Source organism: Bos javanicus, chromosome 3, assembly GCF_032452875.1.
Source record: "Bos javanicus breed banteng chromosome 3, ARS-OSU_banteng_1.0, whole genome shotgun sequence".
In the NCBI taxonomy this organism is placed as follows: Eukaryota; Metazoa; Chordata; class Mammalia; order Artiodactyla; family Bovidae; genus Bos; species Bos javanicus.
This window is the reverse complement of record NC_083870.1, coordinates 57,209,520-57,225,982: the sequence shown is the minus strand read 5'-3', so window position 1 is coordinate 57,225,982 and position 16,463 is coordinate 57,209,520. Positions and strand designations below refer to the sequence as shown.

The 16,463-nt window shown below is 33.9% G+C and overlaps 1 protein-coding gene across 6 annotated transcripts in view; it reads left to right on the top strand.

Annotated features, from left to right (window-relative positions):
* The window catches only part of HS2ST1 (heparan sulfate 2-O-sulfotransferase 1), a 189,237-nt gene that overhangs the window by 109,839 nt on the left and 62,935 nt on the right, over positions 1-16,463 (top strand). For 2 of the 6 annotated variants that reach the window (XM_061411381.1, XM_061411382.1), the window contains exon 2: positions 9,910-9,954. The exons of the other annotated variants lie outside the window; for them this stretch is intronic. In XM_061411381.1, the coding sequence (XP_061267365.1) occupies positions 9,910-9,954 (45 nt within the window). The remainder of the gene's footprint in view (positions 1-9,909; positions 9,955-16,463) is intronic. 6 annotated transcript variants of the gene reach the window in all.

Below are 16,463 nucleotides of genomic sequence, written 5' to 3'. Positions count from 1 at the left end.
TATTTTTAATAAAAAATGCATTTGGCTTTTCTTTTCCTTTTATTGCCTTTTTTTTTTCAATTATTTTGACAGTGAAAGTAGTCCCAATAACAGATATTCTTGGCCTAAAAAGCTATGAAATGTATATATGAAAGACCAGTATAATTAAGCTTTGAATAGGCTCCAGATTAACTCCCACAGATTTTCTGGATGAACAGCTGGTTCAATTTGACCATCTGTGATTACTGCCCTTTATAAAAATAATTTCCTTCCTTTCATCTGACTCATTCTCAATCTTTGCTTTTTTTCTAATTCATTTAATGTGTTGTAAACCCAGTCTTCTAATCATGATGAGCCTCTGGGTTGAAAAATAATGATAAATGCCATTATTTAAATGTTTTAATAAATTGTGGAAGCTGAGATTATATATATTTTTGAATTATTATGGACATTTACAAGATATACATAATAGTAAGATGAATCCCTATACCACTAAGCTATCGCAACTAATCAGCTCACACAGAATCTTGCTTCATCTGTACTTCCCCCACTGTAGCATATCTCAGACGTCATATCATTTTATCCATAAATATTCCTCTGATGACTGATACATAATTGGTGAACTAGAATGGATGAAGTCCAAAAACCCTGTTGGGTACTCAGAAGTAATAGGTAATAAAGAATCTTTGCTAGAAGGGAATATGAGTTTTCTGCTGGAGTTCCAAGACTGTCACACAGTTACTACTCAGACTCTTCAGTATGAGAATGAAATGCCCTCCCAGTAGCTCCATAGTAGAACTCTGAACTTATCTTCTTTCTCTGACTCTTCAATGCTGATTTTAATTTAAAATGGTTAATTTTTTAGTTTGTATAATGCCATTATTGTACTCTGTTGAGTGGACTTACAATTCCTTATAATGAATAGCAATATTCAGTGCCACAGTGAGCAATTATGAGCTTAAGTATAACAAAGAAGTGGAAAAGTGGTTTATCAGTTGAGACACAGTAGCTGAACAGATTGTTTTACCTGTCTAGTGAGTGAAGTGAATTCACTCAGTCGTGTCCAACTCTTTGCGACCCCGTGGACTGTAGCCTACCAGGCTCCTCTGTCCGTGGGATTTTCCAGGCATGAATACTGAGTCTAGTGAGTAGTATTTGGCAAATATAAAAGGATTAGCTTTCAAAGATAAAGAGGTAGTTCTTAATCTTGATCAAAGTAAAAATTGAGTAGACCACCTGTCCTTTAATTTGTTTGAAAGTGTTGAAACAAAAATTGAATTTATGGTAATAACAGCTTAATGCAATACCAGTGAAGGTCATAGTAAGTTATGCCATGATAAATGAAAATGTAGATTCTTTATATTGCAAATGTTAGTATTACAGGAAAATAGCCAATATACTTAATATACTGAGAGATGAATTATTCAGGAGCAGTTATGCATTTTTTTATACATCTACTGTGTATCCATCATTGCTTATAGACACCTTATAAGCTGTACATTTCATAATAACCTTGCAAGTTTGCTGCTGCTTGTATTTTACAGGTGAGGAGTATGAGTATGACCCTGTTACTCAATTAATACTTTTTGTGTAAATCTTCATCTTCCCACAGGATGTAAAATTCAACTTCCAGTACTGTTGTAAAACAGATTGTTCAGGAAAGTGAATATCTTACATTTTTAGCACAGTTGGTTTAATTGGGAAGATAAGAAATACCATTCACAATATAGTTGAGATTTGAGATGGGCTTTGAAGGATCAGTAGGTTTCTAATACCTGTCAGAGGGAGGATATTCCAAGTGGAGTGAATACTGAGCAAAGGCCCAAAGATGTGAAAACGTAGACTAGGTGATGGAGACTGAATAGTTTGGCTGGAAGATTTATTTAGGGAAGAAGTGGGAGATAATACAGGGATGAAGTACTTAGATATTTAATTTTTGGGGGGGAATTTTATTTTTAATTCAGTTGATGAACTGACTGTAAAATTATCTTACATTGTTTAATCTTGAATATTTGTATTGCAAACTCCTTGAAAACAAATCTTATTTGCAGAATGAGTGAGTGAATGAATGAATGCTGACCTATAGTTTTTAAGGAAAACCTTGGATATATTTAATATGTGTTTTAAACCACAGTGAAGTATGTGATTTTTGAGAGATTTTTATCTGAATGGTTAAATTGAAAGGTTTTGATTTTAAACAGATAAGCTCCAGTTATCTAGAAAATTCACTTATATATGTCACTTCATTTCCCAACAATATTTGTTAAATGAAGTGTTACTCATTTTGGTAATTGAAATGTTTTTCCTGTTCCAGTGAAATGAATAATATACATGTATTTGTTTCCCTTATTGTCTAATTTAATCACATTCATGGATACACTGACATTTTCTTTATGAGCTCCAAACTTTTGCTTTTTTGTCATTTGAATGTGCTCATTTTCTAGTTGTAAAAGAGGTACCTGAATGTTTGCTAATTATATTATATTGTGATTTGTAAATGTCTTGGAGATAGTTCTCCTTTGCTTCAAAATGAAAAATATCTCCCTGTGGTGTGCAGTAACCATTGAAGATTGCTAAGTTGGTTTGAGTTGGGTAACTGTTATAGTTACTCACTGTATCTTGCTTTTGAAAAATGCAAGTTAAAATATAATCTATTCTTTCCATTTATTCTGCATGTTTGTATGAATAAATGTGGTCCAATAAATAAGTTGTCTTCAGTATTTTTCTCTTAACATTTTAGAAATTAAAAGAATATAGAAAAGTACAAAGAAGGAGATAAATCACTGCTGTGAGAATTATCAAATATTAACAGGCATATTTACTTCCAGACTTTTAGATATAGCTACATTTTAAAAAATATTTATTAAAATATAGGTAATTTCAAATAAAGCTAAAGTTTATTTTGACACCATCCCAATTCTCATCTATTTCTCTTTTGTGTGCGTGCTAAGTCGCTTCAGTCATATCTGACTCTTTGCAACCCAATGGACTGTAGCCGCCAGTCTCCTCTGTCCATGGCATTCTCCAGGCAAGAATTCTGAATTGGGTTGCCATGCCCTCCTCCAGGGAATCTTCCCAACCCAGGAGTTGAACTTGCATCTCTTACATCTCCTGCATTGGCAGGCGGGTTCTTTACCACTAGTGCCTCCTGAGAAGCATTTCTCTTACAGAAGTAACATAACTATTATATATGGGATGTATATTCATCTAGTATATTTTGGTAAATATTTTTATTCATACGTATGTAACCATAGAAAAAATAGTTTTATTTATTTATTTGCAGAGATGTTTATCATAGTGTATTGTGATTCTATAGTTTGTATTTTTCACTCAATAGTTTTAACATCTAGCCACGTTCATATTTCTAAATCTAGTTTTTTTAACTGCTGCTACTGCTGCTGCTAAGTCGCTTCAGTCGTGTCCAACTCTGTGCGACCCCATAGACCGCAGCCCACAAGGCCCCACTGTCCCTGGGATTCTCCAGGCAAGAACACTGGAGTGGGTTGCCATTTCCTCCTCCAATGCATGAAAGTGAAAAGTGAAAGTGAAGTCGTTCAGTCGTGTCCGACTCTTAGCGACCCCATGGACTGCAGCCCACCAGGCTCCTCCGTCCATGGGATTTTCCAGGCAAGAGTACTGGAGTGGGGAGCCATACTGTGTAGCATATATGCACTTATTTATTCTGCTAATGGACTTTTAGCTTCTATCCAATTTTTTTAAACAAATTATAAGCAGTTAAGTTGTCAACATTATGATTCATGTTTCTTTGTACACACAAGCAAATGCTTTTCTAGTAGGTACCTAGAAATAAAATTGCTTGGCATAGGGCTTACATTGTTATTTTGCCAAATTGCCCTCAGAGAGATACTACCAGTTTTTACTCACAACATATTATGTGTCTTTGTGTGTATGTGTGTAATTTTTATTTTTAGTAAAATAGAGATCCTACTGTCTGTATTCTTTTTGTGGGTTCTTTTCTCATTTAACATTTTATTGGGAGCTTCTTTCTTGGTCAGTATTCTGTTCATTCATCTATTAGAATTTGATTTTGGATATTTTTATGGGAGAAGAGTGCAATGAAAAACTTTATAGAATTAGTGATCAATGTATTTTAACCAATGGAATTTTACCTATTAATAGCCATAGACTTAACTATACTCCCTCATAATACTGCAGTTTAAAAAACTGTGAAATTATGTTTGCTTAGGTCATGATCATCCATTTGATCAAGATGGCTTTGGTCTCTTCTTTGAAAATATGCTGTGTCCTTAACACTCAGCAGTTATCTCATAATGAGTCTTTTACTACTAAGAAAAATAGTGAAATGTATCAATGAATGTACAAATGAGCAAAGTCCATCACTGTCAATGAAATAATTATTTTCAGTGTAATGAAATATTTGACAGTTCATGTGTTTTATTTTGAGTTTGGGGTCCCATCCTGGAAACTCAACATAAATGTATGTAATTTATTTACTCTTATATATTATTCTAACATCTACCATTAGGGTTACTGTCATGACAATATTTTGAAATTAAATGTCAAGTGAAAACAAGTTCGATAAAAGTAATTGAAAGTTAGAAGGTGGCAGCTAAGATTATTGTACTGACATATTCTGAAAGTTCAGTTCAGCCTTTCAGTCTTGTCTGACTCTTTGCAACCACATGGACTACAGCTCACCAGACTTCCCTGTCCATCACCAACTCCCGGGGCTTGCTCAGACTCATATCCATTGAATCGGTGATGCCATCCAGCCATCTTATCCTCTGTCGTCCCTTTCTTCTCCTACCTTCAATCTTTCCCAGCATCAGGGTCTTTTCTAATGAGTCAGTTCTTTGCTTCAGGTAGCCAAAGTGTTGAAGCTTCAGCTTCAACATCAGAATATTCCAATGAATATTCAGGACTGATTTCCTTTAGGATGGATTGGTTTGATCTCCTTGCAGTCCAAGGGACTCTCAAGAGTCTTCCTAACACCACAGTTCAAAAGCATCAATTCTTCGGCGCTCAGCTTTCTTTATGGTCCAACTCTCACATTCATACATGACTACTGGAAAAACCATACCTTTGACTCAACGGACCTTTGTTGGCAGAGTAATGTCTCTGCTTTTTAATATGCTGTCTAGGTTGGTCATAACTTTCCTTCCGAGGAGTAAGAGTCTTTTAATTTCATGGCTGTAGTCACCATCTGCAGTGATTTTGGAGCCCAAGAAAATAAAATTTGTCACTGTTTCCATTGTTTCCACCTCTATTTGCACGAAGTGATGGGACTGGATGCCATGATCTTAGTTTTCTGAATGTTGAGTTTTAAGCCAACTTTTTCACTCTCCTCTTTCACTTCGATCAAGAGGCTCTTTAGTTCCTCTTTGCTTTCTGCCGTAGGGTGGTGTCATCTGCATATCTGAGGTTATTGATATTTCTCCCAGCAATCTTGATTCCACCTTGTGCTTCATCCAGCCTGGCATTTTGCATGATGTACTCTGCATATAAGTTAAATAAGCAGGATGACAATATACAGCTTTGACATACTCCTTTCCCAAATTTGAACCAGTCCATTGTTCCATGTCCAGTTCTAACTATTGCTTCTTGACCTACATATGAATTTCTCAGGAGGCAGGACAGGTGGTCTGGTATTCCCATCTCTTGAAGAATTTTCCACAGTTTGTTGTGATCCACACAGTCAAAGGCTTTGGCATAGGCAATAAAGCAGAACTAGATTTTTTTCTGGAACTTTTTTGCTTTTTCAGTGATCTAACGGATGGTGACAATTTGACCTCTGGTTCCTCTGCCTTTTGTAAATCCAGCTTGAACATCTGGAAGTTCTCAGTTCATGTACTGTTGAAGCCTGCTTGGAGAATTATGACCATTACTTTGCTAGCATGTGAGATGAATGCAATTGTGTGGTAGTTTGAACATTCTTTGGCATTGCCTTTCTTTGGGATTGGAATGAAAACTGACCTTTTCCAGTCCTGTGGCCACTGCTGAGTTTTCCAAATTTGCTGACATATTGAGTGCAGCACTTTAACAGCATCATCTTTTAGGATTGCAACTCAGCAGTGAGTTGCAATTTTGGAGTTCTTGCAGAAGAAGATAAGCACACATCCTTCCACTCTGCCATCTTGTGCTCACTTCATGTTCTGGAACATCTGGTAAAAATTAGGGCTAGAAAAGGTCATAGAGATTATCTAACCCTAACCCTCCATTTTATAGATAAGGAAAAATTCTGTTGAAAGGTATCAGAGAAACATGTTGGGAAAAAAAGTCTCAATAAAGACTTTAGTGCTCATTATTGTTCTTAAGCATCTGAAAAATTCCATAACTTAATGTACCAGTTGTTATTAGAATATTAGAATATTAGAATATTTTTTATGGCCAAAGAAAAGAGACCAGCTAAATGTTTATCATTAAGATTGGTATGGGGAGGTTGGGAGGGAGGAGGGTTCAGGATGGGGAGCATGTGTATATCTAGAGAAAAAAAAAAATAAATAAATAAATGTTTATCATTAAGATTGATTGAATAAATTATGATATGTCTACACTGAAATGCCTTGCTGCTTAAAATAAAAAAAAGGAACAAGGAAGATCTCTATGTGGGAAAATCTTTAAGATATACTTACATTTAAAAGAAACAAAGGCAAGGTATATATTCTAATATTGGTGTCAAAGAGAGGTATTTAGTTGTTTTAGCTTGTATATGCATAAAATGATCTCTGAAAGGGTAACAAATAATAGTGGCTACATATTGTGAAGGATGGAAATTGGGTGGATGGATACAGGACCTCTTGAGACTTTTTGTTGCACAGTCTTTTGAAAAATACTTATTTATGTTTGAATCACTTGAATATATTGCTTTTTTCCTTTCCTAGTAGTGTATAAATTTAACATAATTCCAGTTACATACAGTTGTAAATTGTTTTTAATTTTCTGATGGAAAGAATATTTGGTAAAAATAATCATGAACCTTTCTTTAACCCTCATGGCAAAAAAGTGTACAGTATATTATTGTTAATTATAATTGTTAACTATAAGCATAATTTTACACCTGATCTCTCCTAGGACTTTTTTTTCAATCTTGTATAAGTGAAATAAGACTTACTGAACAGCGGCTCCCCATTTCCTCTTCCTCGAATTCCCTGGCAACCACCATTCTCTTTTCCTTTCTACCAGTTTGTCTACTTTAGATACCTCATGTGAGTGGAATCATGTAGTGTTTGTCCTTTTGTGACTGTTTGTCCTTTATTTTATTTAGTGTAATATCCTCCAGGTTCATCCATGTTGTCACACATGACAGGATTTCCTTTTTTCATGGCTAAATAGTCTTCCTGTGTGGGTGGGTTTTGGTGCGTGCTTATCGCACAAAATCTGTTTTTCTGTCTTTGGACATTCAGGTTGTTTCTGCCTCTTGGGCATTGTGAATCATGTTGCAATGATCATGGGAGTACAGATGTCTTTTTTTCCATCCTGATTTCAATTCCTTTGGATAAATACCCAGAAATGGGGTTGGTGGAACATACAGTGTTTCCGTATTTCTTGAGCAACCTCAATACTGTTTTCCATAAATGGCTACATCACCAACAGAGCACAAGAGTTCCATTTTCTCCACATCTTCATCAACACTTATTATTTTCTAGATTTTTTTTTCTTCATAATGTTTGTTCTGTCAGGTGTGGATACCTCATTGTGGCTTTGACTTCCTTTTCCCTCATGATGAATAATGTTGAATGTCTTTTCCTTTACCTGTTGGTAATTTGTATGTCTTTTTTGGAAAAATGTGTACTCAAGTCCTTTGCCCATTTTGTATTTTTGGTGTTGAGTTATAGGAGTTCCTTATAAATTATGGGTAATAATTCCTTATCAGATATATGGTTTGCAGACACTTCCCCCTATTCTATGTCATTTTCCTTTGCTGTGTGGAAGCTTTTTAGTTTGATGTCGTCCTGCTTGTCTCTCTCTGTTTTTGGTGCCTGTGCTTTTGCTGTTATATACAAGAAGTCATTGCCAAGACCTATGTTTTTTTCCTAGGAGTTTTATGCTTTTAATTCTTATGTTGAAGTCTCTAATCCATTTTGAGTTGCTATTTCTTTTTATAGCACTTATTTTAAAAATAGGCATGGAAAGTCCATTTTCTTTTTATGCTTTTAATATTTTGGGGTAGTTAGATTTTTAGCTATGCTAAATAGAGAGGAAGTGCTCTCTTGCATTGCCCACTAAACACATAAGACTTTTTCTTTCAAAACAAATTAATTTCCTGATAAAGAGAGTTTGTATACTATTTAGTTTTGCTGGAGTATCAAGATGGTAAATATATTGAAATTATGTATTTATGTAGTCATCACTGCATAGATTCAAATGGGCTATATTTTATAATACCATATGTTTGGTAATATGTTAAATAAAATACTGTGTAAAAAGTATATGATTAATAGGAATTTCCTTCCCAGATTTTTTTTTTTAAAGCTTAATGCCACATGAAAAATTAAATGACTACATGTTTGCTAAAAGCAAGTCCAAAATGTGCTGTCTTTATGGTGGCCATTTAAACTGAAGGTGAAGGAATTCCTTGGTGGCCAAAAAAAAACAAAAAATTGGAGGTTAAGAGGAATCATGTTATTATTTTATTCTCCTCCTCCCCACCCCCCTTCAAGATTAAATTTTGCCCATGGAATAGCAGACTTGTTTTGTATAAGGGTATGCATGTAACCAATTTTTCCATATAGAAAACAGTTCCATTAATTATGTCATCAACTCAAAATATGCTAAAAGAGAAGGAAGTGATATGAGAAAGGCAGTATCTTCATGATAATTTAAGTACCGTTTTGTGGAGAAACAGGCTGATGGTAAGGGATAATAACCTAGATCTGTATCCTTAGAATTAATTCTATTTCCCATTGATGATTCTGCGTAGAAAGCAAGAAATTCTGAAAATCTGAGAACTCTTATTGAACTGTTAAGGTTAGCCTTGTATATAGTCTATGTGGTTAATTTATAGGTGACTCTAAGTTAAACCATTAATTTGAACCATTTTATGAGATCAAATAAAAGTGCTTAAATGACTGATTTAGTCAACAAAATTTTTATTCTAAATTTATTATATTGAGATTCATTTTTTTTTCTCCTATTCAAAGAACCAACTAACAGCAATTTGGTGTTTACTATATCCTAAAGTAGTCAGATGTATAAGTAAATAAATACATCTTCTGTGTTGTTAGTCTGTATCCTGCTTTGTGTGTGATCACTTGGAACCAAAATGATATCCTTCTCATTGAAAAAAGTGGATGTGTATGTTTATATGCATAAAAACCGCTTTTAAAATAGGGTGTTGCGAAATGTATCAGGTCTTTGTTTCTATATATCAGCTTTAGTATCTATCAACAAATGTGTATATATAGCCACAAAATGCATGAATGGAAATATATTTCTTTAAATTTTAGCTGGTGACTATATTTGTACTACAATACATTCTGTGAGAATAAAGTTCTTTGGATTCCAAAAGTAATATTTATTTTAGAAAACTTGGAAATAGCTGAAAAGCACCCTTGTATTTTTAAATCTTAGAGCAACTTAGGTAAAATGCTTTAAAATTTTTGTAGCACCTTTGAAAATTGGGCTTAGAAGAGATCTTTGGTAAACAATCAATAGGCAAAAACACTCAGCAGGAGAAGTGGTATTAATAGCACTATTCAGTCATATAATTTTGAAATGTGGCATACTTTTGTTATATGCAACTAGAACTAAGAAAATAAAGAGCAGTTAAAGTCATTGCCCACGTTTTTGGACATTACAGCTCTACTTGTTCTTAGCTTTCTAGTTGACAACATTATCATTGCTGTCATCTTTATTGTATTTATTTTATTGATTCCCTAGAATGCAAACTTAGAAAAGCAGGAGCTAGATACCAGGCATGAAATTTCAGAATATACTTCTGTCTTACAGAAGCAAGAAATGTTTTTGAAGCTGCATCTAAAAATCTCCACATAGGTAATTATTTTTACTGTTCTCCTTTGAAATGGGAAATACTTTGATAATTGCCAAAGGTTGTTATTTGTTTTTTTTTTTTTTGTTTTTTGTTTTTTGTTTTTTGTTTTTAATTTACAAATATATTATTTAACATGGATAGTTATTTAACACAAAGAAGACATAGCTCTGTTTCTTAAACCAAATATTAAGCTAGTCTTTTTTTTTTTTTTTACTTTCTTTTTTTAATTTTATTTTATTTTTAAACTTTACAATATTGTATTAGCTTTGCCAAATATCGAAATGAATCCGCCACAGGTATACCTGTGTTCCCCATCCTGAACCCTCCTCCCTCCTCCCTCCCCATACCCTCCCTCTGGGTCGTCCCAGTGCACCAGCCCCAAGCATCCAGTATCGTGCATCGAACCTGGACTGGTGACTCGTTTCATACATGATATTATACATGTTTCAATGCCATTCTCCCAAATCTCCCCGCCCTCTCCCTCTCCCACAGAGTTCATAAGACTGAGTAGCAGCAATCTTTTGGTTGTCTTAGTCTCTCTGAGAAGCTATTTGTATAGATTTGAATAAGCTGAGGTAATAAATCAGAATAAAGAGAAATAATAGGTCAGGTCAGGCCTTTTCTTTAAGGAAACAATTATTTATTGCCTATGGCATCTTCATCAGGAATCCAATTTGTAGCTCTCCTTAATCCATATTGTCTTTGATTCCTGTTGTTCAACTCAAGAAGGGAAATGAGTGACTTTCTTTGTCCCTCAGTACAGATAGACATCAATATGTATATCCTTGGTGTGTTTACTTTTCAAAGCCTGTACCAGCTGCAACTGTTCCAAATAAAAGTTTTCAATAATAGGGGAAAATTATCATGTTTGTAAAGTTAAGGAAAAAAAGGCAATATATGAAAGTGTTCATGTTATGATCACTGTTTAAAAAGTATGGAAAAAAGACAGTAAAGAAATGTTTGCAGATATTCATAGGGTTACATTTGGATGGTGAGATTATATGTTATTTTTCCTCTTCTTTCTGATGCTGTAAATCTGTCTTTTCCAGGAGTTTGTTAGCTTTTCCATTAAATAAAAGTGAATTCAAAAGGCCCTAGGGGAACCCTTCTTATTCAATAAGATTAAGCCCCTATTTTCTGTTTGATGCATGTGAGAATTGTACCTTAATTATTTTAAGTCAAAATATATGTGTGCATTTGTTTAAATATGGTCTACTTATAAGAGTTTTAGAAAGCACATCTGTAATACTTTATATCCACTTTGGGCTTCTATAAAATGTAGTAAAGAAAATTAAGATGTTTGCAATCTAGATCTCTAGATTTTTTTCTTCAAGTCTTTTGTGTTGTCTTATAAATATCTGATCTAAGAGCAATTTCTGCTGGGTCTTCCCAGTCTTCCAGCTTGATTTTTACAAAAGCAGCAACTCACTCGTTTTTTGCATGCATGTATCATTGATTTATGCAATTACACTATTAAATATAACTGGTGTAAAATAATTTGGGAACAAACAGTTGACTGAAAGGTGAACTTTATGAAACTAACACCTTTGTTGTTCATTACTCTCTATATTATATTTATGTTATACAGAATATATTCATTGTGGGGGAGGTAGACAAGGTCTGGCTTTTTTAACTTAGTGTGATGATACTGAGATTTATACATGATGTATATATATGAATAAGTCTTTCCTTTTTATTGAGTAGTAAACCATTGTATGAATACACCTCCATTTGTTTAGTCATTTACTTCCTGATGGAAATATTGGTGTTTCCCATAAAGGTGAATGTTTGGACATGACTTAAATGAATATATATGTTGTTATTTATTTTCCTTGGGTAAATACCTAGGCGTGGAATGACTAGGTTTTATTGTTAGATGTATGTTTAGCTTTTTAAAAAACTGTCAAACTTTTCTGGAGTGGTGGTCCTCTTTTGTATTCCCACCAGCAGTTCCTAAGCATTCCAGTTTCTACACGTTCTTGTGAAGATGTGGTATCATCAGTTTCTAATTTTTGCCGTTCTATATGTGTGGTATGTCATTGTGCTTTTAATAATTTTCCATAACAATGAGGAATTTCAAACATCTTTTCGCATTGTTATCTGCATTCTGCAGTTCTTCTTTGAGGAAGTGTACAAGTCTTTTATCCATTAAAAAATTACATTGGTTGTTTTCTATATATACTAGATGCAAGGCTTTTCTTTGCTATATGTTTTGTAAACACGATCTCCCATTCTGTGGATTTCCTTCTGATTTTTGTGTCTTTTAATTTCAGTGAAGTTGAGTATATTGATTTTTGCTTTTATAGTTCTTGTGGTTTTTTTTGGTCAAACCCAAGATTGCTAGGATTATGTTTCCCTTAGAAGTTTTATTATTTTAGTTCCTACATTTAGGTATGATCCATTTTGAATTCCTTCTTGAGTATGATATAAGGTAAGATGGAAGGTTCCTTTTAATTTTTTTAAATATATGGCTATCAAGCTATTCTGATACCTTTTTTGAAAAAAATGATAGGCTCTATTAAATTGTCATACTAAATAACTTTGTCAAAAATCAATTGAGCATATATGTGTGGTTATATTTCTGGATTTACTATTCTGTTTTGATTTCAGTGTTTGTCTTTACACCAGCATCATACCATTTTGATTACTGTAACTTGATAATAAGTCTTGAGATAAAGTAGTAGAAATCCTCCAGTTCTGTTCTTTAGTAAAATTGTTTTGGCTATTTTAGATCCTTTGCATTTGTATAAAGATTATAGAATTATACCAGATATATATACCAAAAAAGCCTGCTAGGTTTTGATTGGAATTTTATGATGTCTATATGTACATTTGGGGAGAATTGCCTCTTAACAGTCTTTCACCTGTGAACATGATATACTTTTCTATTTAGGTCTTATTTACTTTTTTTTCTCAGCACTGTTGTATAATTTTTACTGTAGAGGTCTTGCATATCTTTTTGAGAATTTGTCCTTGTTAAAATACTGTTTCAAGTGGTCTTTAAATTTTCTAAAATTTCTGATTAGTATATAGAAATAAGTTAATTTGTGTATACTGATTTTTTTATTCTGCAGTCTTGCTAAACTCAAATAACTCTAGTAGGTTTTCTGTACACTTTGTAGGGGTTTCTACACAGACAAGCATGCTGTGATAAAAGATAGCTTTACTTCTTGCTCCCTAATCTGTGTGCCTTATTAATTACTTTTTCTTTCCTTACTGAATTGGCTAAAGCTTGTAGGCCAGTGTTGCACAAAAGAGGTGAGAGGAGACATTTTTGCCTTATTTCCATTCTTAGGGGAAAACATATAGATAGTCTTTCCATAAAGAATGATGTTGGCTGTGGATTTTTTAAAGATACTGTATTATCATTTTGAGGAAGTTTTCTCCTATTCCTAGTTTGCTGAGATTTTTATCATGAATGGGTATTGGATTTTGTTGAACATTTTCTTTGTATATATTAAGGTGGTTTTTCTTTTTTTAGCTTGTTAATATGGTGAATTTCATTGACTTTTGAATGTTAAATGAACCATATGTTTCTGAGATAAACTATGTGGATGATAATTACCTTTCTATATATTGTATTCACCTCTCTAAATTTTGTTAACTTTTGCCTCTGTGTTCATAAGGGATTTGATCCCTGCCGTTGTAATATCTGTCTCATTTTCCTATCAGAGTAAGGCTGGCTGCATAGAATGGGTTCGGAAGTGTTCTCTTCAGTGTTCTTTGAGTGTGTGTGGACTGGTATTTTTCTTTATGTATGATAAAATTTTCCAGTGAAGCCACCTGGGCCTATTGTTTTTTCTGTGGAAAGCCTTTTTTACTTTGTTTTGTGGGAGGGTTTTTTTTTTTCAAATTTAATTTCTTTAGTATATAAAAGGTTATTCAGTTTAGTTATCTATTCTTGAGTGAGCTTTGTTAGTTTTTGATTTTCAAGGGATTTGGCCATTTCTTCTAAGTTGTCAAGTATATTGGCATAGAATTGTTATATAATATACCCCCATTTTCTGTAGCGCCTTCCCCTTTTTCCTGATATTCATAATTGGGTCTTTTCTCTTTTTTTTTTTTGTATTTAGCTATCAGATCAGATCAGTCGCTCAGTCGTGTCTGACTCTTTGCGACCCCATGAATCACAGCACGCCAGGCCTCCCTGTCCTGTATTTAGCTATAGGTTTATCAATTTTTACTGTGTTTGCTCAAACAACCAGCTTTGGTTTTATTGATTTTTCTCTGTGTTGTTTTTATGTTTTCTATTTCAGGGATTTCTGCTTTTGTTTACTCTTCTATTTTCTTAGGGTGAGGCCTAATCCATTGATACTGACCTTCTATTCTAATATAATCATATCATAGTATTAGTTTTTCTCTAAGTACTGCTTTAGTTATGTCTTACAAATTTTGGTATATTTCATGTTTATTAGGTTCAGAATGCTTTTCTAATTTCCTTTTAGATTTTTCCTTTGTCCTGTAGGTGGTTGTTGTTTAGTCGCCCAGTCGTGTCCGGCTCTGCATCCCATGGACTGCAGCATGCCAGGACTCCCTGTCCCTAACTGTCTCCTGGAGTTTGCCCAAGTTCATGTTCATTGCATCGGGAATGCTGTCCAGCAATCTTATCCTCTGACACCCATCCTCTGACACCCTCTTCTCCTCCTGCCCTCAATCTTTCTCAGCATCAGGGTCTTTTCCAATGAGTCAGTCATCTGTTCCCATCAGGTGACCAAAATGCTGGAGTTTCAGCTTTGGCATCAGTCCTTCCAGTGAATATTCAGGGTTGATCTACCTTAAGATTGACTAATTTGATCTCCTTGCTGTCCAAGGAACTTTCAGGAGTCTTTATGGATCACTGCCTTGTGGCAAAGAGGCTTGCATAACTCAGTGAAGCTCTGAACTATGCTGTGCAGGGCCACCCAAGATGGATGGGTCATAGCAGAGAGTTCTGACAAATGTGAAGGCAAACTACCCCAATATACTTGCCCAAACCTCATGAACTGTGTAAAAGGTCCTGAGGATTACTTGAAGCATATTATTTAGTCCAATGTTGGGCTTTTAAAATGTCTTTTCTGTTATTGATCGTTTAATTCTGGAGTAATCAGGGAGGATACTTTGTATGATTTGAATCTTTCACATATATTAAGTATTGTTTTATGACTCATAAACTTGCACTTGAAAAGAATGTACATCAGTCTTCTCTATTGTTCTATAAAGGCCAGTTGACCCAAATTAATTGATAGTATTGTTCAAGTTTTCTGTATCTTTACTGATTTTTGACTATGTATTCAATTAGTTATTGAGAGAATAATGGTGATATCACTGATTGTACCTGTGGATTTGTCTGTTTTGAGTTTTTTGTGTGGTTTGAAATTCTCTTATAGATGCACAAATATTTAAGATTGTTATTCTGTTGACCTCTTTATTATTATGAAATAATCTTTTTTATTCCTAGAAATATTTTTTTCTCTGAAATCCATTTAGTGTTTAATATGGTCAGTCCAGTTTTCTTTTGAATTTTGTTAACATGATATATTTTCCCCCATTTTTTAAGTTCATTTATTTCTTTCATCTTAAAATGAATTTTTTGTAGGCAGGATATAGTTGAATCATACTTTTTCTATCCAGTCTGAAAATCTCTGTCTTTTCATTGGGGTGTATAGGTCATTTACTCTTAATGTGCAAATATTAATTTTTGTAGTTATAAATAAGGATTTAAGAACTATAATTATCACATCTTATAATGTAGCATTGTTCCTAAATTTTAATTTTCCTTAAACTACCTTGTTTTTAGACTCATTATTTCCAGTTTATGTTAGGCCACCCCCACCCTTCTGCCAAAAAAAGAAGCCAAAATGGAGAAACTAACTGGAACTCAGTAAGAAATACAGTGGCCTCCAAAAATGAGAAATGATGCTATGGGGAATTCGTCCATAATATCTTAGTTATGTATGAAATGGAGAATGATACCTATAGAGTTATAAACCAGAGTTAACAAAAATGTATTAACTAGCTTCCAGTGTTGTTCTAGGATACCTTGTAATGTCTGCAGTCACTTTAGCTTTCAGGTCATTGAGACTCATTTCACCCTGGGAGCTTTTTAAAAATATTTATTCCTAGTACTTTCCCAGACATGCAGAATCTATTATGCCCTGGATTCGATTTAAGATAACTTAACTCTCCTTATGACTTTTGGCTTCATGTAGGCTTGAAAATTATTTACCGTGTTATTTAACTCCTTTAATCTTCAGCTTCCCTGCTCCTTATCCTCTCTCACATAGTCTTGACCCCATTAGAGGAAAAAAAACTCTGAGGATAAGATTTGACAGACCTAGAATATCAAACCTATAGGAAACAGTGTGATATGTGTGGAGCTTCAGCTTTGACCATGCTGTGTGTAACATTGATTGCTATGTTAGTAGGGTTCAAATCATCATATCACATTCTCACTTCTTTTAAAAAGTAGTTCTTTCTTAGATTGCTTAGTGAAGAATTCTTATCTTCTGTATCCATTAATTTAATAATACAT